Source organism: Hyaena hyaena, unplaced genomic scaffold (genome assembly GCF_003009895.1).
Source record: "Hyaena hyaena isolate Hyena2069 unplaced genomic scaffold, ASM300989v1 scaffold_129, whole genome shotgun sequence".
Lineage (NCBI taxonomy): Eukaryota > Metazoa > Chordata > Mammalia > Carnivora > Hyaenidae > Hyaena > Hyaena hyaena.
The window spans coordinates 403,549-431,137 of NW_024080763.1; the positions used below are offsets into that span (position 1 = coordinate 403,549).

The 27,589-nt window shown below is 47.1% G+C and overlaps 1 protein-coding gene and 1 long non-coding RNA gene across 5 annotated transcripts in view; one reads left to right on the forward strand and one right to left on the reverse strand.

Moving 5' to 3' along the window:
• Positions 1–26,707, reverse strand: LOC120235531. Its single transcript, XR_005529445.1, has 3 exons — positions 26,562–26,707; positions 8,297–8,436; positions 1–351 (listed from the first exon to the last, which is right to left on the reverse strand). It is a non-coding gene; the product is annotated as an uncharacterized LOC120235531 (long non-coding RNA).
• Positions 1–27,589, forward strand: part of ADAM12 (ADAM metallopeptidase domain 12) — a 346,871-nt gene that overhangs the window by 204,287 nt on the left and 114,995 nt on the right. For all 4 annotated transcript variants that reach the window (XM_039237898.1, XM_039237897.1, XM_039237900.1 and 1 more), the window contains 2 exons: positions 9,360–9,438; positions 24,853–24,929. In XM_039237898.1, coding sequence (XP_039093829.1) covers positions 9,360–9,438; positions 24,853–24,929 — 156 coding nt within the window. The remainder of the gene's footprint in view (positions 1–9,359; positions 9,439–24,852; positions 24,930–27,589) is intronic.

Below are 27,589 nucleotides of genomic sequence, written 5' to 3' on the forward strand. Positions count from 1 at the left end.
TTATTCAGTTGTCTGATCTCTTTGTAGAAGAGTCCAGAAGAGCCAATGATATGAGTGTGAAGGGTCCCATGACTGCAGTCAGTGTAGAGTTTTCACTGAAAACCAGGAGTTCTTTTGGTGTATGAAGCATCCAGTTTGGGTACATATTGGTTTTCCTCTTGATCTTTTCTCTATATTTACTTAGCTCTGGTTGAGGAATAGACCATTTTCAATAAAGGATCTTCATTTTCGTAACTAGGAAAGTCCTGATCATGATTTTTAATTATGCTTTTTATTATGTGTTCTGTTTTGTTGAAGCTCCAGATGGTTTATCCGTCATATGAACATATTCATAGCTGCATTTCCAAATTCCTGTAAAGAAAACCATTACCCAAATTTATATATGAATGATTTGGTAATTTGTGGAATAATAACTTGTAGCAAAGTCAATCTGCAGCAGAAAACTGGGCTGGATGCTCTGAATACCAAGTGGCTTTCCTAGAGAGATTCCTTAGTGCATGTGTGATTTAATTGCAAAGGGTATCCGCGGTGTCTTCTGGTGTAACTGACACACAAGAGCTATCTTGTGATGTGTTTGCGGGAGTATGTCGCACAGAATAATTAAACCCTTAAACCATATGTATCGGCTTCAAAGAAGTAATAGGAAAAAGTTGACATGTCATCAATGAGTTTTTTATGTTCTAAATAATTAATGCCAACCTCTTAGCTTTCTTTTCCCTATTTCCCTCATTTAAGCAGTTCTGAAATTGAAGACAAGTTGTCAGGGTTGGTCTTGATGACCTGACAGCATTTATAATTCTTGAAATAACAATGGAGTGAATGTGATGGTCCCCGCCCCAGACCCCCTCCAGGATCCGTGACCACAATTTGAAACCATGTCTTTTATTTTTAATTGATCGAATTAGATGGAACACGTTCTGTCCAGATTGGGTTGCTTTTCTATAATAATGATTCTGTGTTTGTCATCTGTTTATTTATTAAGCACTTCCTGTGTACTAGGCATTATGCTAACTTAGGGACATAGTTTCTGCCCCTTAGCTCAACCCAGTGTGGGAGAAGACAAGTGACCAAGAAACAAGGTAGAGCCAAAGGAAAGTCCTGTAGCAGAGTCCTGGTACAACACAGGGAAACATTAATGGAGGAAGGATGGAGAAAGGGATCCCAGAGGTAAAAATGAGTATGTGTTCCTTTTTGGTCTCCTATGTTTGGGGAAATAAAATATTCATTTCGATGAAATCCATCTCAAACAATTTAACTAAATTATATAATAGTAAATTCAAAGTGGGGTCATTTCAATATTGACTTAAAAGGGCAACTTGGGGATAATTTTTTTTATTCCAATCCACAAATCATTTCAGAAATGTAAGAAATTTTATAAGGAAAAATGTTATCTACATCATAGTATTTAAAAATGTTTTTTAATGTTTATTTTTGAGAGAGAGAGAGAGACAGCAAGCAAGGGAGGGGCAGAGAGAAAGGGGACCCAGAATCTGAAGCAGGCTCCAGGCTCTGAGCTGTCAGCATAGAGCCCGACATGGGGCTTGAACCCACGGACTACGAGATCATGACCTGAGCCAAAATCGAACATTTAACTGACTGAGCCACCCAGGCACCCCTACATCATAGTGTTTTAATGTAAATTATAAATGATCATTTCTAGCCACATATACCCAAAGACTTTGAAATTAGGAAATACAGAGTTCAACTGGAAAGGATGAGCTTCTTCCTATCCCCCTCTAAACCCATCTTCCTTCTTTAGGAAGGCCGGGATTTCTCTCTCCTTCCCTCTTATGTCCACTTTGCTGCATCCCAAAGATTTTGGATGTTGTGTTTTCATTTTTGTTGGCTTCATGTACTTTTTTATTCCCTCTTTAATTTCTTGGTTAACCCATTCATTCTTTAGTACAGTGGTCTTTAATCTCCAAGTATTTGTGGTCTTTCTTAATTTTTTCCTGTGGCTGATTTCACGTTTCATGGCATGGTCTGAAAATATGCACGGTATGATATTGATCTTTTTGTACTCATTGAGGGTTGATTTGTGACCTAGTAGGTGATCAGTTCTGCACTCAAGAAGAATGTGTATTCTGCTGCTTTAAGATGAAATGTTCTGAGTAGATCTCTCAAGTCCATCTGGTCTCATGTGCCATTTAAAGCGACTGTTCCCTGGTTGGTTTTCTGCTTGGATGACCTGTCCATTGCTGTGAGTGGGGTGATAAAGTCCTCTTCTAATATTGTATTATTATCGAGTTTCTTTATGTTTGTGATTGATTCATGTATTTGGGTGCTTTCAAGTTGAGGACATAAATAGGCCTGTTCCCCTGCTGTCTGAGTGTCTCCATCTCTGTCTTCACCCTCAAGCCACTCCCTCAACTCTAGACTTGGGGAGTCAGCTTCTTGTTGGACATTCAAGAGTATGTCTGCTGGGTAGCCGGCTCTCCACATGACCAAGGTGGAATCCACTGTCTCTTTTCCCTCCTGTATGAACTACCCATCTCAGGTGTCAACTGAGGGTCCTAATTCTGTCCCCTCATCTGTATTTCCCATCCCAAAGGCTTGTATCTTGGTCTGGCCGTTTGTTTGGACGCTGACACCAGCTTCCTCTAAATAACCCTCCTGCTGTGGTTGTTTCTTTCCCCCAGTCTTATCTAGATGGCTGTCAGAGTAGCCTTCAGAGCCGACTCCAAAGCTTGTGTCTGCTCAGGTCACTGCCACATTTAATGGCTCCCATTACACGGACTGAAGTCAGCAATATCTGCAACTTGCAGGACTAGTCCCCAGCCTGCCTATCTGAGCAGCAGTGTGTCTCCCTACTTCAAACTTTACACCCAACACCGGAACTCCACATGGCTTCACATTTCCTGTGCCCAGCCCCCACTAGCACACTCTTCCTGTACACTCCATGCCTTTGAGAAAGTAGTTGCCCCTTTCTGGAATCGTCTCTTCCTCGTTCTTCTCCATCTCCTGCCTCACTATCCCTCACACTTGACTTCTTCTCCATCTTTCATGACTCACTTGGGTACCACCCCCCCCTCAGGGCTTCTGGGTTAGAAGCCTTTCCTTGAACTCCTGCAATGCTGTGGACATCTCTCTATCATGGAGCTCTCATTACTCTTTGCATCTGTCTTTCACCAGATGGTGAGCTTGTGGGGTGTCTTATTCCCAGTGTCCAGCACAATAAATATTAAATTAGAGAATATCGAGGTGTCAGTTATAATAGCAAAATATATGTAAAATAGCAAAATCAAGTCCCGGCATTTTATTTTCTGGTGTAAGGAAGAACAGAATCCCTTGTTAGATCAGCTAATCTAATAGTAGAGTAAAAGAATGCTCTCATGAAATTATGCGTTCACCTTCTGTTTTCATTTGCTGACATAGAGAATCCATCTAATTGGATTTTCTCCTTGGGGAAATCTAAAGGAAATGGGTCCCTTGCTATTGCATTTCCAATATGGCCATTGTCCACCTCCTCTTTTTTCTCACGGGACCTTTGACTTCTAGCCCCTTTTAAATTAAACACACATCTGAGAAAGCCTCAAGTGAGCACATTCTCGGTTTCGGCCATGGCTTCTCAGCAAGTCATGGCCCCTGAGAAAGGCATGGGACACAGGTTACCCAGGTTGAGAGGTATCTGTCCTAGACAAAAAGAATATGCCCATAGCTTTCTCCTGAAACACATTCATCCATCCATCCATTCGTCCATCCATCCACTTGTCCGTCTGTTATTCCACTCGACATATACTTATTCAGCACTTAGCACAGCACCTGCCTCAGACACTCAGTAAACATTTCCTGAGGAGCCTATAAGGGCAGCACCACACGGTGGTTAAGAGTACAAATTCTGGGGGCGCCTGGGTGGCTCAGTCGGTTCAGCGTCAGACTTCGGCTCAGGTCATGATCTCACAGTTCATGGGTTTGAGCCCCGCGTCGGGCTCTGTGCTGACAGCTAGCTCAGAGTCTGGAGCCTGCTTCGGATTCTGTGTCTCCCTCTCTCTCTGACCCTCCCCTGCTCACGCTGTCTCTCTCTCACTCTCTCAGAAATAAATAAAACTTAAAAAAAAAAAAAGGGTACAAATTCTGGGGCACCTGGTTGGTCAGTCAGTTAAGCATCCAACTTCGGCTCGGGTCATGATCTTGCGGTGTGTGAGTTGGAGCCCCACGTCGGGCTCTGTGCCAACAGCTCAGAGCCTGGAGCCTGCCTCAGATTCTGTGTCTCCCTTGCTCTCTGCCCCTCCCCCACTCCTGCCCAGTCTCTCTCTCTCTCAATAATAAATAAATGTTAAAAAATAAAAATAAAAAATAGAGTGCAAGTTTTGCTCCAAAACCCACTCTAGTGCTGCCACAGGTGGTGTGACCTTGGTGCATCACTTAAACTCCCTGTATCTCAGTTTTCTTGTTTAATTGGGGCAAAAATGGTATCTAACCCACAGAACTGGATACTAAGCACTATCAGGATTCAATGAGATACACCTGGGGGGAAGGGGCTGTGGGACCGCAATGACAAGTAAAGAGACTTCCTGTGGCTTATATTCTTAGGGGGACGCGGACAAGTAAAGAAACCAAAGGGGTTCAAGGATGTTGATGGGGAGGTGATGGAGGCCACTTCAGGTAAGATGATCAGGAAAGGCCGCTCTACAGAGACATTTCAACAAATACCTGAAGGATGAAAGGAGCAGCCCCATGACAAGCCATGCGGGGGACATTCTGGACACAGGGCACAGCAAGTCCAAAAGCTCCAAGTAGGATAGGATGTGAAATGTTCTAGAATGTTGCAGGAGGCAGTATTGGCTGGGGTAGACTGAGTCACAGGAAAGCAGGCACGGTGTGCTGGGAGGGTAAGATATGAGCATGGAAGGCATTAGGAATTCATTCCAAGGGCAGTGAGAAGGCATTCGGGGCCTTAAGCAGGGGCTGTCTGGCACTGAAAGGAGGTCAGTGCGGAGAGCGGGATGGGTCCAGTTGTGTGGTGTGTGGCCCACGGACACCCCCTCCCTGGAGCCCCCCTGGGGAAGTGCAGCCCTGTGGCTCGAGCGCTGCAGAGGTCCTCAGAGGCTGTGCCAGCCGGCTTCCCTCCATCGCCTGTCTCAGTCCCTCAGGTGACAGCGGGGTGTGGGCAGGTCCCGCCTCTCTGACCTCAGGATGTCAGGCCGAGCCTGGAGCACCTGAGCGTCTGCTCTGACTGCGTGCCTCCCTCCGTCTGAGAAAGTTAACGCCCACAGTGCCATCCCTGCGCCTGTCCCCAGGCCGTGTCTTTCCCACATTCTATGAGAACTCAGAAAGGAGCAAGTCCTCAATGTCAGCTTCCGGCGACATGCTCAGGCATTACTCTGCAGCCAAAGGAAACCACGATCTTGTTTCAGAACTCACTAGAACTCAGAGTATGACTGAGATGGTATTTCTGTTTCAGTGACATTTGGACAACAAGGAAAAGCAGGTTTTTTAAGGCAGAAGTATTCCTGTGTCTTTGCGTTAGTATATGGAGTCCCATTTTAAAAGCTCACAATTGGGGCGCCTGGGTGGCTTCATCGGTTAAGCGTCCAACTTTCGCTTAGGTCATGATCTCGCGGTTTGTGGGTTCGAGCCCCGCGTCGGGCTCTGTGCTGACTGCCAGCTCGGAGCCCGGAGCCTGTTTCAGAGTCTGTGACTCCCTCTCTCTCTGACCCTCCCCTGCTCACACTGTCTCTCTCACTCTCTCCTAGAAATAAATAAAAAACATTAAAAAAAAATAAAAGCTCACAATTAATTTTTCTGCTGCTGTGGCCCCAAGATCCCTCTTGTCCACACGTTTGCTGACTGTCCTGTAGCAGAAGCTCATCTCCAATTCCTGGCTTTCCTGGTGGATTTCCCATGGCCCCCACACATGAAGTCCGTCTTCTCCCCGCACATCCATCCAACCTAGCTTTCAGTTACAAAGCCTTAAAATGTTACCTCTTTGTGTTATAAATTATATCTCTACACTTTGTGTTATAAATTATATCTCTACAAATTCCTAAGAGTGTGTCACTCCTCTTAGTATTAGGTTCAATCAACATAAGGATCCAGGGGCGCCTGGGTGGCTCATTTGGTCAAGCATCTGACTTCAGCTCAGGTCATGATCTCACAGTTTGTGAGTTCGAGCCCCGTGTCGGGCTCTGTGCTGCCAGCTCAGAGCCTGGAGCCTGTTTCGGATCCTGTGTCTCCCTCTCTCTGCCTCTCCCCCACTTGTGCACTCTCATAACTAAATAAACATTAAAAAAAATAATAAGGATCCAGCACTGTTTAGAGCAGAACTACTAAAGTATTAACAAAATAGAAGCAAACTAATAAAATTATAAATGAACAGTAAGTAATATAAGTAGTAACAATATAACTTGAATTGTATTAAATCTGCTTTTCCTCCTCTGTGATCTTGAAGCTGACCAAGCCCTCTTTCCCCGGCTGTTACCGCTGTTACAGGCCCTTCCTCATGCAGCCATGACTCCTCCTCCTCCCCCCCGTCCCCTGTGCTTTGGGAATCCTTATCTGCCCCCCCCCCCCGGCGTTGTCTTACCCCCTCTCCGCCCCATTTCTCCAGCCCCTCCCTTTAGATGACCAGGCTCCTCAAGCCCCTTCCTCTTGATTTCACATCCCATCTCTCTGCTTCCCTTCAGAACCAGCATCTGGAAAGACGCATTGACCATTTCTGTCCCCATCTCCGCGGCATCCCTTGCAGCTGCCCCTGCCAGGGTCGCCGGCCTCCCACGCCTCCGTGTGCCCATCCCAGCAGGACGGAAGTCTCCCCAGCCGTGAGCCTGCTCAGAGGGTCCTCAGAAAGCTCCCAGGAAGGACACGTAGCCGAGGAGGACCTGAGACCAGAAGCAGCGGGAGGCTGGCCCCCTCCAGCGCGCTCTGCGTATTCCTGAGCAGAGTGCGGGAAGGCGCGGGGCGGGAGGCGAGTGTGAGAGATCATCTGTTTTGTGTTTTGGGCACACACGTCTCCAACACTCGCTGGGAAGTAGAGCACAAGTCAGACCTCTGTAAGGCCTGTATGATGATGATGATGGTATGTAGGCATCTCCCAAAGACATCGAAATCCATGTAAGAAGGGGAAGTTACTTTGAGTTCTGGACTTGGCTGGGAGAGGAGCTGAAGAAATTGACTATAAGGAAAGTGCTCCTCGCCTGTTACGTCAGTAACCTCCCACTTCTGTTTCCTCACCACCGATTTGTCAGCCCTCTGGGTGCAAATCCTAACTCAAGCCAACGGAAGGAAAGGAGAGGGGGTTACTGAGGAAGGGGAGAGGCAGAGTGGGTCCCCAGCACACGTGGAAAGTCTCCCCCTTTCTCCCCTGTGCCAGAGCTGAGTGGTGGCTGTGTCTGGGCAGTGTCCTCCTAAAGCAAGGGACCAGGCTGAGGGCAGCCCTGTGAGCACATTCTTGGAGCTTTGAGAACAGAGAGGCACTTTTTCCCCAGAAGCACCAGCTCACAGCGTGATGTAGGGAAGGGTGGTGGTGGGCCAGCTCAGATCCTACCCCCAGCACAGCCGATGGTGTGAAGCTCGTTCTCTGGAGGCGGGGAGGGCAGACAGCCACCGCCAGCCACCGTGCCCCCTGCAGAGTCTAGTATGTACAGCAACTCTCGGGTGCCTGGGTTGCTCAGTCAGTTAACCGTCTGACTCTTTTTTTTTTTTTGAGAGAGAGAGTGTATGTGAGTCAGTGGGGAGATAGGCAGAGGGAGAGAGCGAGAGCGAGAGAATCTCAAGCAGGCTCTGTGCTCAGCGCAGGGCCCCAACATAGCGCTCGATCCCAAGTCCCAGGGATCATAACCTGAGCCGAAATGAAAACTGAGATATTCAACCGACTCAGCCACCCGATGCCCCAAGCATCTGACTCTCGATTCTGGCTCAGGTCGGGATCTCACAGTTATGAGACTGAGGCCCACATCAGGCTCCTTGCTGGGCCTGGAGCCTGCTAGGGACTCTCACTCTCTCTCTTCCTCTGCCCCTCCCCCATGCACATGCCTGCTCTCATTCTCTCTGTCTCTCAAAATAAAATAATTTAATTTTTTAAAAAATAATAAACTAAGATAAGATAAAACCTCTCAACTCCTCATTGCCCATTGCTCCATGTAGGACCCTTTTCCATTGCATCCCAACCTGGTTCCCCAGATTTCGAACCTCAGACCTCCTGGCCTGGCCATCGTCCGCCCGGAACTCCCTTCTGTTGCCACCCCTCCTCTGTCCGGCCAGCCACCCGGCCAGCTGCAGGCTTCCTGCATAAAGCCTTTTCCTTCCACAGCATTCCACCCACCGCATTCCATTCTTCCTGTAAGACTGTCCTTACCACTGTGGCAGCCCTCCCCATGCCGGGTTGCGTTTCCCGTCACCGCATCAGGCCAATGTCCTCATTTATCTTTGTGTCACAGCAGCTGGTACAGCACCTAGCACATAGTAGGTGCACAGGAAATACGTGTTGTGGTTGTGCTGAAAAGAGCAAATAGTGCATATAACCAAAGAAATTGCAAAATAATTTAAAACCGAAAGGAACTCCTGCTCTGCTATCATCACTGAAGACCTAGCAGACCATGGACAATCTTAGTTTGGGTAAATAGGGCTTTTTCTCCTTTCAATTCATCTGAGAATTTCAGCTTCGGGGCGCCTGCGGGGCTCAGTCGGTTCGGCGTCCGACTCTTGATTTCAACTCGGGTCCCCATCTCACGGTTTGTGAGTTGGAGCCCTGCATCAGGCTCTGCACTGACGGCACGTGGAGTCTGCTTGGGATCCTCTCTTTCGCCCTTTCTCTCTCTCTCTCAAAATAAATAATTTTTTTTTAAGTTCAGTATTTCAGGGTGTCCAAAATCATTTTTCCTCACCTCCTACAGCAATGCTTTTCAAATTTCCTTCTTGTCCTAAACGCCTCTTTGACCTGTTAATACTGATAGCTGGTTCTCTCACCCGAGGCAGTGCCAGCAGGGGTGATGGTGTGGATCCAGAATTATTTTCCCAACAGGTGGCTTAGCCATTGATTCTAGATGGTGGAGCCTTGTGACTGCCAGGCAGGTAACTCTCCCAGCTCGGAAATCTGCATATGCTGTCCGTAGATGAGTGTGTGCCTGTGTGCGTGTCCCAGCGTGCATGTGCGAGTCACCGGGTGCAGACGCCTGTAGTGTGGTAGAAGGAGGAGGTGACGGGGGTGAGGGAGGGCTCCGCGTGTACTGTGGGAGCTGTTGTTTGAAGCCCAGGTGTCTGAACCCTGCCTGTCTGGGTCTCCCCGACTCCTTCCCCAATAGGTGGAAGGTCCTTTGGGAGCCTCCTGGGGCCGTCGGCAAAATAAGGATGGGTCAGATGCTCACTGCCCTGCTGGCCTCCCCTACTCATCCTTTTATGTTGCTTTTCTTTTTCCACAGAGGTCTCATTGCTAACGGCTTCACAGAAACTCATTATCTGCAAGATGGCACTGACATCTCCCTCACTCGAAATTACACGGTAAGTCCGGCAGCAAGCCCACCACAAACCCCCACCCCCCACCCCGCTGTCAAATCTGTGCTTAAACTTTGTAGCTGTTTTATCTTACGCAAAGCCACATGCCCAGACTCTTTGCCTGGACACCACAAGGCGCCTATGTGTCACTTAGGTTTTAGGCATTCCATTAGAAGTCCAGGAAAACTTGGCCTCGGCCAGCTTTGTGCCAGGACAGTCCTTGGAAATATGGCCGACCTCGAAACCACCTTCCAATTACTACGGGAGGCTCAGCTGGGCAAATCCTTTCTAGAAAACCTAGCCACATTTCAAGATGGCTTGGAAAGCAGTTGTCCCTGGGCTGAACTTAGCTCTGTTCTGCTTCAAGTACTTTAAAAAATTCAAAGTAAAATTGATTCTGCTTAACCTATAAATGTATCCTACCTATTATAAATGTAACCTACTTATTATAAGTGTATCCACCGGAAATAAATATATAAGCTATTTATTTATAGGAATCATAAATCCACCATGAACAAACACTGTGATTCTATAGCATAGTGGTTACCATCAAATGACATTTATCACCTTTTAGCTTTGAAGTTTTATGTGTATCTTGGGCAAGATGCTAATTTTATTTGTTCCTTTAACAAGTGTTTCCCGTGTATTCTGTGTGCTCAGCCCGCATGAACGTGGGCGTTTAAGAAGAGTTGCTGCCCCCTGAGGACTAGGAAAGCTAGTTTTTTCAAAGAGCTGTGGATATTTGCTTTAACAAGAATAAGCTTCGAGGAAGGCTTTGCATTTGCAATTGAAGCGTCCTCAAGAAGCCATTAGGGACTGCCAGGTGTGTCCTTTTCTTTATCCCTTGTGTGCCACGTGGCACTTACAAACGGATGCCTTCAGACTCTTAGCGATTTGGTGGAATGACCTGATACCGATCGTCCAGCCTGCAGAAAGCACATAGGAATCCTGGATATAATATAACCATGTATGAACTTGTGTTACTACCTGGTCAAGTTTAAAAGTGAGTCCAAGAAATCCCTAAGAGGCAAAGACGAAGAAAGGGGGTAGGCTGTTGAGCTGAGGTCATGGGATCTCAGAGGGCTACTCGGGTCCAGAGAGAGGACCCGGTGCTTAGGACCAGGGACCAGACAAGCGGGTGTCTACAACTGAGAGGCTTGCAAAAGCTGGGCCCCCGGGAAGCTGCTTCCTCTGTGGGAAAAGGACAAAAATGTCTAGTCTGGAAAAGGGACAAAAGAGAACTATCTTAAGGTGTCCTGGATTGAGGAAATATCTCATAAAAATAGAGAATTGAAAGCCTAGCTAGCATATGTTTGCAATGGAGTGGACTAGTGTTTAAATGTGTAATACCTGCATAGAAATACAGTTTCCAGTCAATACATTAACCTCCAAACTGGTCCCAAATCAGTAATCCTGGGTCTTCTGGACCCAAGCTGAAGCCAAGCCAAAATAGTAGAAATTGAGATATGTCTACAGCCCCGATCACATGAGATGCCCATGCCAAAAAGAAAGAATAATAAAACTATTAAAGGTGAGCCCCAAATGAAAATTGCAAAACACACAGTGAGAAAAGCCACAGTAAGCGAGTAGCAGTAGACAAGAGGAACAAGAGAATCAGCACCTCGGGGAATGCAAGACAATACGAAAATCAGGGAAAATTGTGAATATTTGAAAGAGAACAGAATAGGCCTGATAGAAATTCCAGAGTGAAAATACAGAAAGAAAGAAAGTAGGAAAGAAGCAATGTTTAAATGGTGTGCTGAGAATGTTCTGGAACTGGAGAAAGACATGCATCCCAAGCAGGAAGAAGAAAAAGCAGACTCACCCCAGGATGGCTTGTAGTAAAACTGCAGACCCCAAAAGATGACATCGTAAAACCCCCTGAGAGAAAAGAGACATTTGTGCAAAATGGCAATTGCATCGACAACAGACTTCTCGTTAGCAACTACGAAATTAGAATCAAGAGAGCCATGGGAAAATTACAAAAAAAATAGGAAAAAACATTTTCACACAAAGACAAGAGAAGTAAGAGTGAAATGGAACCCAAGAGACAAAGATAGGCTGTTGGAGGCCGTAGGAAGCAAAACCATTGCATGTGACTAAATCTAAGTTAGCTATTTAAGATAATAATTACAACAATAATGACTAAATTTGGATGTTTTAAGACAAGATGAGCAAGCATTTAAAACAGTTTAAGAATTTGTATTGTACTTGAGAATATAGAGATACTGATTAACTTTAGATTTTGATAAATATGTACTTGCAAACTTCAGTATAACTGCTAAAAGAATAGGAGAGGAGAATGTATCATTCCAAACAATAGATGGTCACAAAAATAGTCTATCAGCTCAGTAGAGGGCAGGAAAGAAGGAAAAGGATTTGAAAAGCAGAGTAAATATAAAACACAAAATAATTAGCTCAAAATGAGTCAACATATTACTCTAATTATATGTAAATAGACTGAATCTGTTTGTTAAAGTAAAAACAGATTATCTGCTTAGAACTTAAAATAAAATCCAGCTACATAATTTTTACAAGATTCACACTCAAAATACAAAATGGTTCTGAGAGGAATGGAAAATATATAGTAGACAAATATTAACCCAAGAAAGCTACTGTCATACTATTAATATCAGACAGATCTTAAGGCAAACAGAAAAGACATCATTATGGATAAAGGGCCTGATTACTTAATGATAAAAGGAGCAATTCAAAAGGATGGTAAGATACTTGTGAACCTATATGTACCAGTAAGTAGCCTCAAAACATGTGAAGGAATAATCAAAACAATTACAATAAACTAACAAATCCACAACCAGAGAGGGAGATTTAAATACACCTCTCTCAGAAATGAAGATTTTAAAAGATGAGCAGAAATTAATGAGAAGGAAGACCAAAACAATGGAAAGAATCAATTAAGCCAAAATATGGTTCTTTGAAAATATCAATAAAATGAACAAAACACAAATCTAATCAAGAAGAAAGAAGACTTCCTAAGTAATAATATTAGCAACACAAAGACCGATGTAATTATTGCCATACGTGGATTTTGAGAATCACAAGAATGCTATCGACAATATTAACCATTTTTTTAAGAATGTAACTTCTTGGGGCACCTGGGTGGCTCAGTCAGTTGAGTATCTGACTCTTGATTTCAGCTCAGGTCTGATCCCAGGGTTGTGGAATCAAGCCCCACATTGGGCTCTGCACTGAACACAGGCCCTACTCCTTGGGATTATCTCCCTCTCTCCTTTTCTCCCTCTCCCCTGCTGGCTCCCTCTCTCTTAAAAAAAAAAAAAAGATATTTTTAAAATTTGTTCACTCCCAAAACAATATCAAACCCAAATACTTTATCATGTAACTTACCAAATCTATAAAGAACAAATAGTTCCTAAGAATTAAAAAAAGGTGTTTTTAAGGAAAAAGAGAGGCACTACAAAAATCAGAAAAAGTGCATTCACTACACAAATACTGTAGACTAGTTTCAATTATGAACATAGTTGCAAAAATCCTAAGTAAAATATTTACAAATCATATCCAGGATATATTTTTGAAAATTCTGTATGACCAAATGTTTCTTATCTGAGAAATGCAAAGATAGTTCAATATCAGCATATCTAATAATATAATTTTATGTATTAATATCTTTAAAAGAAAAGCATTATTTTAGTTGATATTATGTCTTCAAATATAATCCATGTTATTTAATATGTAGATTATAAGAGCTCTTATGAGTGGGAAATGTTTCTTGTATCTCCTTTCTATCCCCATAGAGCCTCACACAGCATCTTGCATAGGCTAGACTTTCCAAAAATGATTCATTGAGCCACTGCAACATCTTGGTTGATGCCATCCAGAATCCATTCATCCATTCACTTATTCATTCACTCAGCAAACATTTATTAACTACCTTCTTTGTGTTTGGCTATGAGGATATAGGTTGAATAAAGTATATTCTTTGGCATAGAAATTCTACTCACAAGGTAGGGTGTTTACAAAATTTGAAAATATTTATGTTTTAGTATAATTGCTACCATAGGAGACATGTACAAAATACCATTGGAGCATTGCTAAGGCCATGGTTAGTTTTAACTTGTTGGAGGCCATCTTACTAAAGAAACGATATTTAAGTCTCTAAGAATGAGTATAGAAGAGAAAGGTTGGTTTGAAACCCGTTGGTACTAAAGAGGTTTGACTTTATCTTACTGAAAATTGGAAGCTATAGGAAGTTTCCATACAGGGGAAACTTGAACAGCATTGTTCAGTTCTGTGCTTTAGAAAAGATCTCTGATGGCAGAATGGAAGAAAGATTGGTCGGATTACTGACAGAGTAAAGGCAAGAAAGCCTGTTAGGGACCTAATGTGGTTGATGAAGGTTTTGCTCACAGAAGTAAACTTGCGATGGTTGGTTGGTTGCTGGTTTAAGTTAAGAAAACTTGAAGAAGCAAGATCCAGTGACAGTGGACAAGGGAGGTGTCACCAGCAGTGCTTGGTCTCTGCCGCTTGAGCTGTCCACTGGAACATTTTCACTGGCACCATTAAGGGCGCTTGTTGGTTTGGGAAGGCAGAGGGGGCAATGAGGATGGGTTTGCCCCTGTTGAGTTTGTAGTGGGACAGCCAGGTAAAGGTGTTCATGAATCTGGAGTCCAGGAGAAAAATGGAGCCAGAAATAAAGACCTGAGGATCGACCTCAGATACAAGTAAGAATTAGTGCCATAACTTCACACTTGACTTTCTCTTTTTGTTTTCTCTCCTTTCTCCCAGGATGCTCTCATTTAAAATATGCTTTGGTAGTTTTCATGGAGGCTATCCCCACAGTGTAACTGCTGTTCCAGATAGAAACAGGAAAAAGAGAGCCTACAAATACTTTGACAATAGGCTGGGTCCTCCACATGGACCATCATTTGTGAGGGTGGGTCCTACTCAGCACACATCCATCATACGTGAGGGCGGGTCCTACTCAGCACACATCCATCATACATGAGGGCGGGTCCTACTCAGCACACATCCATCATACATGAGGGTGAGTGGTACTCGTAACATGGACACACCCAGAATGTGTGCAATGCTTCCAACGTTATTTTACCAGTTTTGTGGTTTTAGCTTCAATCTCTTACTAATTTTCCTATTCTTAGGCAGTTTTTGCCCTTTCTTCTCATTTGAGAAGGCAAATATGACCAGAGAGAAGGACAGCTAGAAGACTAGGTAAACAAGGGCCTGACAGCACCGGGTTGGTTAGGGACTCGTAGGGTGTGGGCAGAAGGCTTCAAACATAGGCATCTTAGAGACTAGCTGAATGGCAGGGTATCACACTGCCCACAGTAGTCATCTCTGTGAGGAGAGATGCTGCATTTTTCTATTTTCTGTGATTGTTGTGTGTATATAGGCAAGGGGTTATATTTTTCTTTCTTCTCATTTTTCTACAAGGTCACTGTATAGACGGGCAAATGTCTGCTCCATCCTTCTACCCATCCCTCACTCCTCTGCATGGAAGTGTCTTTTTTTATTATTATTTCGAGAGAGAGAAAGGGAGGCAGAGGGTCTTAAGAGAGAGGAACAGATAGAGAATCCCAAGCAGGCTCTGCATTATCAGTACAGGGTTCGAACCCACAAATCATGAGATCATGACCTGAGCTGAAATCAAGTATCAAGACACTTAACTGACTGAGCCACCCAGGCGCCCCTGTAAGTGTCTTTTTAAGGAAAGGACAGTAGGATCAAGTAGGCCTGAGAACCCTGCTCTCTGCTCACTGGGGAGCAGGGGGGAGGCCGTGCTTGGAAGCGCCATGAAACTAGTTTTGCTGTCCTCCCTCAGTCCCTCATGGTGGCTGAGGCTTGCCCACTGATCCATGGAGTGCTCTCAATGACAGTGTTCTGCAGCCCTAGCCCCTCCCCAAGACGGACCCCAGGGCTTGGTTAGCAGGCCCAGAGTGGTAGGGATGAAGGTTGGAAATGCCACAGAGCCTCAGTTCCAGCTAGGCCTAAGTTGTATCCTCTAACAGAATATACCAGAAGCCCCTTTTGTTGAAGTCAAATAAGCTGAAAGTATATCTTGAACTTCATCTGATTCTTTGGATCTTGCAACCAGAGGTGAATTGGGACCCCCAGACTTCCAGAAACAGCAAGCAAGTATTGCTTTTACAGTCAGAAAAAGAAGGACTTAGGGCACCTGGGGGGCTCAGTCGGTTGAGTGTCCGACTTCGGCTCAGGTCATGATCTCACGGTTTGTGGGTTAAAGCCCTGCGTCAGGCTCTGTGCTGACAGCTCAGAGCCTGGAGCCTGCTTCAGATTCTGTGTCTCCCTCTCTCTCCGCCCCTTCCCCTGCTTGCACTCTGTCTCTTCCGTCTCTCAAAAATGAATAAATGTTTAAAATTAAAAAAGAAAAGAAAAAGAAAGACTTGTCTTATAATTGAGCATCTAATTTCTCCCATTCCTTTGATCCCATCCTGAGCCATCAGCCACGTCACTGTAGAGATAAGGAGTGAACAGCCTTAGCCACTAAAGAGAACCCACAGCCCAGACAGCTGGTCCTTCCAGCAGAAACCCTTGAGGAGAGTCCATGACCTCGTATTATCTTTCATGGTGAGGAGACAGACACAGCTTTTGGGGTTTTGTTTTTATTGAATCAGGCTGCAAAACAAAAAAGAAATGTGCGGACTCATCTTCTTATCCCCAAAAGTCAGCACACAATGAATTTTCCTAAGTTTAAGATTATATAGAAAATAAGAACCACTCTTGGCTACAGTACTGTCCTTTTTTTTTTACATTTCATCTCTCAACCACCAGTGTAAGCTGGTTGACAGGCAGAATAGTGGCTGATTTTAATTTTGGAATTAGTTGCTTGTCTTTTATCTCTCTATTGCCCTGACAGGATGACATATTTGTGGCTTTATCCTTCGCTGACCACATCTGAGGGAAGATTATGTTTTATATTGTTACTTTTAATAAGGGCTGTGGGAGACAGTGCACATGACATTTGTGCGTTTGCATCCCAGAAGACTCTGGGAAAGGCCAGAAGAGCCCTCCAGAAGCCTCCCGAATGTTCCGTAGAAATGCACCCATCTGCTGCACATGCACTAACCGAACACCCCCACTGTGCCAGGCACTATGGCCACCATTGAGGGTACAGCAAGGGTTCAATATAGACACGAGGTCCACGTGGGGCTGGAGGGAGGAGACTGATATTTTTCTAAGAATCTCAAATCTAATCAACATCTTCCATAAGTGTGCTAAAGGGAAGGCTAGGGGGCTCTATCTGGCCTAAGCAATCATGGAAGTCTTTGTGGAGGAAGGAATGTGTGAACTGAGATCTGAAGGTTGAGGAGGGATGAACCAGGGAGACCAGAGAGGGAAGGACATTGCAGTCTGATGCTGAGCTTTACCTGTAGGTGGGGAAGTGTTTAAAAATCAATAGGGGCCAGAGTGTGGAGGCCTTGGAGACCACAATAATACATACATTTGTTTCTCATGGAGGAACACTGGAAGCCATAAGAGGTCTCAACCCTGGGGGTGTCATGACCAGTATAGGCTTTGAAAGACCTACTGGCTGCAGCATGAAGAGGTACTCAGAGAAAGCAAGAGCAGGGATTCGGCAGGATCAGCCAGCTGGCCCTTGTGGAAAAGTCTGAAGTCCAGGGGAGAGGAGATGGCTGCTGGGGCCAGGACCATGGAGACGGAAAAGGGAGAATGTCTGACCTTAGACTCAGGAGCCACACCCAGGAAGATTCCACTTATTGTATGTGTTTTTCATTGGAAAAACTTATGTAAAAATTTGCTTGGCAGATACCAACAGGAGACCAGTCAGTATTAACTGAGGCTGGGCATCAGATAGGTGTGGAATCCAATATTTTGGTCGAAAGTATCATTTGGGTGACATCTCATCCATTTCCATGGCAAACGTTTCCTCTCAAAAAGGAGTAGAATCTTGGCAGTTGGACTGGACTAAGCATGCCAGGAGTCAACCTCATTCCATGACAATTAGAGGGTATCAGAGATGTATGAAGAGATGATTCTGGATGTAGGAAGGAAGTTCCAAGTCATTGACATCTGTAAGTGTAGCAGGTGTGAGCAAGGCTCGTTATCGGGCTCTTAAGAAATGCTTTGAAATGGATTTAATTTCCCTTCGTTCACTATACTCTACACTCATCCCATCCATCCACTCTTCCCAGCTTGCCTCTCTCCCAGAAGGTTGCTCTGTTCTTCCACTGACAGTGGCGCTGATCACCTCCCATGGTGACCCCGCCCCACCACATCTTCTACCCTTTCCTTGTCCACGGACATTCCTGCCGTTCGAGCATAGAACACTGCCCAGCCAGAAGACGTCATAGCCACCTGACATTTTCCCCTCACTTCCAGTCTCACCTAGGTTCAATCCAGCCCCTCTTCCTGCCTCAGCAATCCTTCTAGAACATCTTTCTATGTGTGCCATTCCCTGTTGCACTTATTTTGATCCTAAATTGTCAATAGCTTTCCCATTGCCCCTTCAGTCAAGGCCAAACTTCTTAGACCAGTATTCACATTCATTAATGGTGACATATCTTCATCTTCATGCATGCAGGCATTCGTTCGTTCGTTCATTCATTCATTCATTCATTCATATGCACACTGAACAATAAAAGTGTGTTGAGTGCCCAGTATGCCAGCTAACATTAAGTAAGCATCAGCAATACACAAAGCATGGTGTAAAGTGCTTCTCATGCATTTTGTTGTGTGATCCTCACAATAAATCAGTATTTGCTGTTTTTATACCCAGATGAGGAATCAATCTGAAACCTACAGGGGGTAGGTGACTAGACCAAGCCCATAGCTAATAAGGATTCAAGCCCACGTAATCTGACCCTAGAATCTGAGCTCCCAGCCACTATGATACAACTGTTTCTGATTCACTTGGAACATTGCACCGAAGTGTCTCTGTTATGCATTCCTGGCTATGGTTTCTGCTGCAGTGGAATCAGTCTGTAAAACTGCAGCAGGGTGGATTAGGGGATGGACTCACGTTCATTTGCAAGGAGACACCCAGCAAAGGCTTCTGGGGGAAAGCAGAGGAGGTCCTGCTGAACCATAGTCCTGGAATGTGGGAGAAGGATGGGTCCAAATAGCCCTCTGGGGGTTCTCCAAGTGCATCTCTCCGAAGTCCAAACCAAATAGAGGTCAGTAAAGGTCCAGTGCTTTGTGGCAGTTTCTAGAAGGGAGGAGGACACAATCCCTGTCCTGAGGGGTCACAGTCTGACCACAGATGACATGATGGGCTCACGGCAAGGATATTTTAGGAGCCAAACAATATGGAAGGGCCAAATCCATGCAGAATCGCAATGAGTTCCCAGAGGAACCCCAGGTTTGGGTGACTTTCCTTTGCTAAAGCTGTCAGAAAGGTAAGAGTCTGAATGCGGCCTCTGTCTGGAGGTGGTATACGCAAGGTTAGGACCACAAGCCAGAGAGGCGGACTGCCCAGGTTCACATCCCAGCTGTAACACTTAACTGGCTACGGATACGAACATGAAACAGACACTGACCCTGGCACACAGTCAGGCCTTTGGGAAAGCGAGCCAGCTGTAGCCACTGCTCTGTTTTGATCAATTCACAACAATTCGTAACCACCCTGGATCATCATCCCTTTGGAAGTCCCTCTGCATTGTGATAGCAGGATGAGAAAGTGGGCTGTGGGCAGGAAAGAGGGGGATGCCCCGGGCTGAGCACAGAGTTCTTAAGGTGCGCGTGTGTCCGCGAAGTGGCCACTGGCTCCTCCACTCTCCCCACCCTGACTCTCACCAGGCCCCACCTGCTCATTTTCACATGTTCTGGAAAGTCCTACACAACATGCAAGCAGATTTGGAGCTGGGAGGTAGGAACCCATGTGGAAAATCGGCCCCCTTCTCTCCAGTGTGTCTGTTGTTCTCACATACGTTCATTCAGCAAAAATGCCCAGAGCTCAGGCTTAGCACAGTGGAAAATTGAGTTAATGGCCTACTGGGCTTCAAATACGTATTTTCATATTCGAGATCCATCATAGCGCCTTCCATTTCACAGACTGCTCTTCTGCATAATGTGCATTTAATCCCTAAAACCCTAGGCGGTAAGTGTCACTCCCATTTTGCAGATTAAGAACTGAGACTCTTAAGTCTCAAATCCCCAGACTTTCAACTCAGGATCCATCCCGTGCTCTGACTATTGCAGACATGCTGTTTCCAGGCCCAGTTTGCTGGGAGGTCCCGAGGAACGTGAACATGATTTCTTAAGCATGTGTTGTTCTCTGATGCAGGATTCCAGCACAGCAAAATAATGTGAATGGCCCCTGAGGTCCGTCTTTATAGTCGTTTAACCAGACGTGGTTCTGGTTAGAGCTAAGAGCCAAGGTAGCCCTGGGAGTGTGGGTGTGGTGACTTATTTCTCTGCGATCCCGTCCCACACACTCTCAAGGCTAAGGGTAGTGTCGCCCAGCCAGAGAAACACACAGGGCTGCAAAATCACTTTTTCCTTTGCTTGAATGCACCATCACCTTGTTTTAGTCTCAGCCTGACATGTGGTATGTGGGGCCCTGATGTTCCACACAAGAGAACAAAGCCTCAACCACGGGCATGAGAGCCAACAACTCACGCAGACACACGTGCACACCCACGTATGCCCCCCCACACACACACGTGTGCACATGCTTCCACTCGGACACATGCACACCACTCACCCTTGTGCCCCTTTCATCTGCAGGCCTGTCTGCAGGTTTGGAAAGGACCCCACTTTCCTAGGATGCCCTGAGCGCCATTTGCAGCGGGCTCTCCTGTCCTTGAGAAGGCATTGCATCCACCTTTGGGGTTTAGGTGGTGGCTTTTCTTTCCGAAAGAAAGACTCGTGAAGGCACATGTTCATGGCGACAGGACACGGGGTGGGGAAGCCGTCTGGCCTGGAATCAAGAGGCCTACATCTCAGTTCCTGTCGTGCCACTGACCAGCTCTGTGGCCTGAGACAGTGACTTAACCAGTCAGGGCCTCAGTTTCTACATCTGCTCAGGAAAGGGGCTGCCTAAAAGAGGGAGATTGGCCTTAGATGTCCCAAAGCTCCCTTCCAACTAGAACATTGTGTGATTCAAACACTAAATCAAGACAGTTTGGCACGTTGCATATGGTGCGGGGTGTGGGGGGGGGAACTATAAAATTCCCGAGGAAAAGAGGCATTGAAAATAATTTTCACTCAGCATATTCCCTAACAGACTGTCTGCTCACAGTCCTTTTTAATCACAAGGTCAGGCCATTTTTGTTAGCAATTTAGCAGATAAAATTCCTTTCTTTCTGGTCCACTGAGAGTTGGATAACAGAATTTGTATTTCACTTCCCATATGGCAGAGAGTTGAGGGCTACTATTTTCGAGCTCAAGCGTTCTTATTCCATCTTCCTCTTACCCACCATTACATTTGATGGATAGTATTAAACAGAAGGAAAATTTATTTTACTGGAGTGGGGAAACGCATTAGGTTAAGTAATAAGTATATAAAATACATGGTTAGAGGTTTTGTAAAGGAAAAGATGTAATTTTGTGGTTATGCATGTTTGGGACTGTTTTCTGTGTTATGTTTTGTTGGTGGAAAGAGAATGTATCAGATCAGCAGAACAGCCAGAGACAACGTGCTAACGGGACAATGTCTTATTCAGTGACGCCTTTACAGACAGGAGTGGGACAAAGAGAGACAGGGGTTGACACTCTTGAGTCTGTTGAAAGGGGACGCTTTGGGGACGTTTGCAAGGGGAAGTGTTGGGATCCGTGGCTCCAGAACTGATCCAGGACCTCCCCGGGCGTGGCGGACACCTACTGGGTCTCTCCCTGGTGCAGTCACACCCACATCTGACCGGCCAAGTATTGGCGAGGCCTCAAGGCCAGGCAGATTCCTGTCTCTTAGCATCAGTCGATGCAAGCCAACATGGCCCTTGAATATACATATGGATATAGATATGTTCACCCCCATATCTATACCTGAGCAGGCATAGCTTCCCCCGCAACCTTGGCCACCCCCCCAGGAGGGGGGCAAAACCCCCCAGAGAGCAGAAGACACCTCTCTCCCACTCTTTGTAATCAAATTCACAGCCAATTAGGTGGCACGTGGTGGGATGGGCACGTCTCTCCGAGTTGTGAGTTTATCCACATGACTGACTGCGTGATAAGGACGAAATCCCATTTGTCTGCACATAATGAATCCTACTGAAAAAATTAAGGCCTCGTGAAATTATAATTGTCCTGGAGAAATTGGAATTTGGGGGTGCTAGTCGTTATGCCTGGTAATCGAAGAAGGTAACCACTTCTTAGATTAGTCAGCAGTGAGCAGTGGGCTTGAGCGCTGTCCGAAGGTAAATCGAAAGCAGTTTTAGCGCCAAGAAGTAAGTTATTAACTCTGGTAATGACTGAGAAACAGGATTGTTTTGGGACCAGTTTCTGAGAGCTAGGATCCACCCCCGCCTCTTCTATCAGCGGTACTTCAACCTCGTTGGTGAACTGGAAATTAATTTTATACTAATTTGTTCTCGGCTCATGCTTTAATGAGCTTATATTTCTGAGTGTTTAATTTGAAAGTATGTTTGATAAATAATCTATTACAAAGTAAATGGAGACTGAGAACAAGTGAGTTTGAAATTTCAGAGGTCAGCAATTAAGATTATTGTCACTATTTGGTTTTTCATTATTTAACCAATACTTAGCTGCCAATGTAACATTTCACATTTCTCCAAAATGAGGAAAGTTCTATAATGGATGATGGGTAACAGACAAAAACCAAGATTCTGGTGGCTCCAGGCACCTCAACTGAACATCATCTGCTGCCCTTTTGTCGTCTGAGTCTTCTCCACTCTGACATGCCTCCTGGGCACCCAGGACTGAAATCCCCTCACCAGGATCCCTCTGGTGCCTTGGGGCATCATAATCCAGTTACACAGAACTGTGTTTACAGAATTCCTATCATGCCTCCCGCATGTAACGGGTTCAGTTATCTAGAGAGTGGGGACCATGGAGCCTTTCCAGTTATTTCACATGATAACTAAAGAGGCAAGCTGGCAGCAGGTCTGGGTGGGTACCTGATGCGGCAGGCTGGGCACATGGTCCTCACCACCATCCCTGGGCATTCCTTCCCGAGCCACTCGAGAGCTCAGCCTCGCCCTGGAATCTTCCAGCCCAGGAGAAGTAACCCTTGTCCCTGAACTGCCAGCCCCTCCTCCATTGCCTCCTGCCTTTGCACGTGCTTTCCCTCTGTGAGTAGCTCCCTCGCCTTCCTTCATCCCTGGACCCCTCCCCACCCCACTCCTCAACATTGACCGGGGGCCAAAAAGAGCCACAGAACCTTCGTTGTTTGCAGTCAATATCATCAACAACATAAAAAATCCAAGATAAGCTACAAGTTTATATAAACTGTAAACTAAGCTGATAAGATGGTCTGACACAAGATAATTTAAAAAAAACTGAAGTTTTCCTTCACATTAAAAATAACATAAAGATGTTATAGAAGAGATGTATATAAGACATGATAGAAAAAAGATCCTATTTTTGATCTCAATAAATCTACCCACTACCTAGGAATAAGCCTAATGAAAAGTCTTCAACAGCAATACGCAAGAAAATCTAAGACTAGGTTGAAGGACATTAAAACAGCCTTATTAATGGAAACATACTATGTACATGAACAGGAAAAATGGATCTCGATGGATTATTAACCACATTATTAATATCCTAATAATGTAATCTCAACGGATTATTACAGAGCTTAAAATTTGATTCTGAAACTCACCTGGAAGAAGAAAGCAGCAATAATATCCTAGAAACATTCGAAGAACAGAACCCAAGGAAAGCTGCCCTCAACAAGGTTGGCAGGACAGCCCTTTAACAAATGGTTCTGGGACACCTGGATCTCCACACGCCCAAGAATGAAACTGGACTCCTACTTCAAGCCATACACAAAAAACTGAGCCTGTGGGGCTCAGCTGGTTAAGCATCAGGCTCTTGATTTCAGCTCAGGTCATGACCTGACAGTCCGCAAGTTCAATCCCCACATCAATCTCTAAGCTGACAGTGCAGAGCCTGCTTGGAATTCTCCCTCTCCCTTTCTCTCTGCCCCTCCCTACCTTGCTCTCTCTCAAAATAAGTAAATAAACTAAAAAACAAAAAAACCACAAAGTAGATCAAACACGTGAAGACAACAGCTAAAGTTGTCGAGCTCCTAAAAGAGAACATAGGTGGAAATCATCAGCACCCTCGGTCCGATCATGGTTTCTTCGGTATGGCAATGAAAGTGTAAACAACCAAAGAAGGGAAGGACAGACCTCACCAAAACAATCAAACTTTGTGCTTCAAAAGACCTGCTCAAGAAAATGAAAAGACAACCCACAAAATGGGAGAAAATATCTGCAAATCATGTATCATAGTATATACCCAAGAGAACCAAAAATGTGTGTCCACACATAAAGTTGTATGCGAATGTTCATGGCAGCACTATTAATAATCGCTGAAAAGTGGAAACAACCCAAATACCCATTGATTGATGAATGGATAAACAAAATTTGGCATTTCCATACCATGTAATATTATTCAGCCATAAAAAGGAATGACGCATGCTACCAGCTGAGGGAGCCTTGAAAACATCGTGCTGAGTGAAAGAAGCCAGGCCCAAAGGGCCACATATTGGATCAATCCACTCGCACAAAATGAATGAATGAGCAAATCCATAGAGACAGGAAGTAGATTCGTGGTTGCCAGCCGCTGTGACAGGAAGGGAGGGTCCAGGGAAGTGACTGCCCATTGCGAACGTACTAATGCACCAACTGTATGCTTTGAAAAGGTGAATTCTATGGTATGTGAATTTAATCTTAATCGAAAAGGAGACCTTGTTCTACCTGGTATCAAAATGTATGACAGGACAATAGCAACTAAAACAGTGTGGTTTTGGCACAGGAAGGGACAAGGGGACAAGTGGAGGTCTGTCACAAGTGGAACAGCTCGTGGAACACAAAAGCAGAGCCCCATGCATGCGTGGGCGTCCCATATATAGCAGGTAGCCACTCCTCACAAGAAAAGGGCAAGCAGTGGCAGAGGACCATTGGGTCTTAGTTTATGGGGGAAAGTTAGATTCCACCTCACACCCCTCAAAAAATAAATTCCAGATAGATTAAAGGGCCAAGTATAAGACTATGGAAATAGGAAATAAAGAAGGGTATCTGTGCTGAGCGTGGAGCCTGCTGGCGATTCTTTCTGTCTCTCTCTCTCTCCCTCTATGCCTTTCTCCTGTGCTGTCTCTAAAATAAATAAAATTTTAAAAATATATTAAGATTGGCGGTTTGATATTTTATGCCAAAGAGAAGCCTGTAGCTGCAAACACATGCAGGTGATCGGGGCGGCTGGTTTGTGGTGAGCGGGAGAGCAGACACCGCGACTGAGCCTCCTGTCCCCTCCTCCTAGGGTCACTGTTACTACCACGGACACGTGCGAGGGTCCTCTGGTTCCGCAGCCAGCCTCAGCACTTGCTCTGGCCTCAGGTAAGCGGCTCTGGTCTGCCACACGACCGCCACCTCTTCCTTCTCCCCTTTGCTCGCAGGCACCGAGAGTAAATGGCAAAGACAGAGAAGCCCTGGCTGACAACTCACAAGAGCACAGCATGCCCGGGGTCTTAAGTTTCTCTGCCGCCACAACTCCTTCTAGAAGGTTCTCAGGCCTGGTCAGTTGAGAGCCACTGAACTGGCCGAGTTTCCACATCCTAGGATTTTGTGACTATCTTCCGTTTATGTGGCCCTTATGCTCAGTAACTCCCGGTGTTAAAAGGTATTGGCATCAGGTATTGGCATTCGGCCGCTTGCCGGGCAGAGAGGCATGGCCTCCTGCGGTTAAGGGACCAAGCGGAGGGACCCGTTCGAGGGGAGCGGAAGACAAGTGGGGGTGTGGGGGCTTCTGCTACGAGGCTGTGGCCGTGTCAGGAAACCGCTCTCTTCTGTGGCTGGATGAGCCCTCACAGCTCGTCCTTCCAGACCATTCGCCACCAGGCAGCTCCCACGTGCTCCCGGCAAAACCGGTCTGTCTGACGGGTTTCCAGCTGCCTCGCCTTCTTACTGGGTTCATTCACTGGTTTGGGAACCCACAGCTCGTATCCCCCAAGTCCTGCTCTGCTGGAGCCCGGGTGCCTTCCGGGAAGACCGAGGACTGGGGGTGAGGCAGCCTCAGTGAGACCAGGGCCACGTCCTGCATCAGCCGCAACGCCGCACGTCCGGAGTCCCGCGTGGGAGCCTGTACACACACAACACGCACCACAACACACACGGACATACATACCACACGCACCTCAGCACACACACACACCAGAGCACATACACGGCACACGGCACACTGACAATACACACCACCACACACAACACTGCAGTATACCACACACCACACACACACCATTACACACACACACAGCACACACAGACATGATATACTACACGTACCACAGCACACACAACACACACACCACCTCACACAGATACAATCTACCACATGTGCTACCACACAGTACAATATTCCACACACCACATGCGCACACATAATATACCACACACACTACCACACACATTACACTATACCACACCACACACACAGACATGATATACCACACACACACCACACACACTACCACACACGACACTACACTATACCACACCACACACACACACACACACACACACACACACACAGTCAGTCAAGCTCCCACAAATGTGAGGGAGGAGGTGACCACGCTGGCCCTCATTAGGGTGTTAACAGCGGCAGATGAAGACAGGAGCCTCAGTGAACGTTAACGGGAAGTGGGCGCGCCCTCTCAGACCTGTGGCCTCGCGCTAACCCCAACACATTTAACGAAGAGGCCTGGATTACGAGAGCGGCCGTGGCCGTGGCCGTGGCCGTGGCCGTGGCCGTGGCCGGCGCCTTCCCGGCCGCACCGGCAGGGGGGAGGAGCTCTCACCCAGCACGCGGACCGGCACAGGCCCGGGGCCGCGCTGGCAGGGGCCCGTCCCCGCGTGGGGCGCCCGGTGCCAGGCCCTCACTCTCACTCGCGTGTCGGCTGCGCAGGGCCCAGCACCCCTTCCACCCCACGCCCTCCCCCGGCCCGGCCCCTGCCCCCACGTGCCCTCCGTTACCGCCAACGTGCGTGGAGGTGGCTTCCAGCTCTTCTCGCCCGCAGACAGCGCGGCGCGGCGCAGGGGGCTCGGGCGCCTCTGTGCGCAGGGCCGGAGGGCGAGTGTGTAGCCCCGGCCCGCCGCCTCCCTTCCCTGCGGCCGCCTCACCTTCCACCCGGGCCTGCAGGGACGCGCGCGCGTGTGTGTGCGTGTGTGTGCGTGTGCGCGTGTGTGCGCGCGCGTCCAGCCTGCTCGGTCCCCGGATCCTCTGTCTCCGCCAGACCGGAGGCAGAGCCCTGAATCCCTTCCGGGCCCGCCCCACTGAGGGCGTGCACACACACGCGTGTCTGCACACCCTTGCCTTTAGAAAGCGCGTTTGCTATCCCGTTCGTGCAACACTATTGAGCGTGGAAGCGCCTGCCGATCCGGTACGTGAACCCCGCTACCTTGCCGTTGCCGGATGTGCCGCCCCTCCGGGTTCGCCTTCCTTCGGGAACATTCCTGGAGGCTTCCTCGGTGCCCGCGCCCACGGACACGAGGGGTGAGCCGCGCACGCCCGCGAAGCAGGAAGCGGTCCAGGTCGGCAGAGCAGCGAGGGCCGGTGTGGCTGGAGCGGGACGCGAACCGGAGGCAGCGCGGCCGAAGTCCGAGGAGCGCGGAGGGCCCAGGCCTCCCTGTGCCGCATAACGTGCGCCACGGGAAGCTTGCGCTCAGCCCTGGCTCGACATGTCCACAGGCCACGGGGGCCCCTGGGCCGAGAACAGGCTGCAGGGTACGCGCGGGGGCAGAGCTCAGCTAGACGCCCGCCCCGTGATCCCGACCAGCGTGGGGGCCTGCCCAGAGCTGGCACCTGCCCACGTGCGTGCGGGAGGGAGTCCAGAAACGTCTTCCAGGGTTTGGAGAGGCTGGCGACTGGACCCCCCTGACCGTTGCCTTCTCCGCCGAGAGTACTCTGCGTCTGAGACTCGCTCCCCCAAGGTGGCCTGGGGCACAGACCCACGAAAGGACCACGGCCCTGCTACTGAGAGATGGCTGGGGAAGCCTCCGGA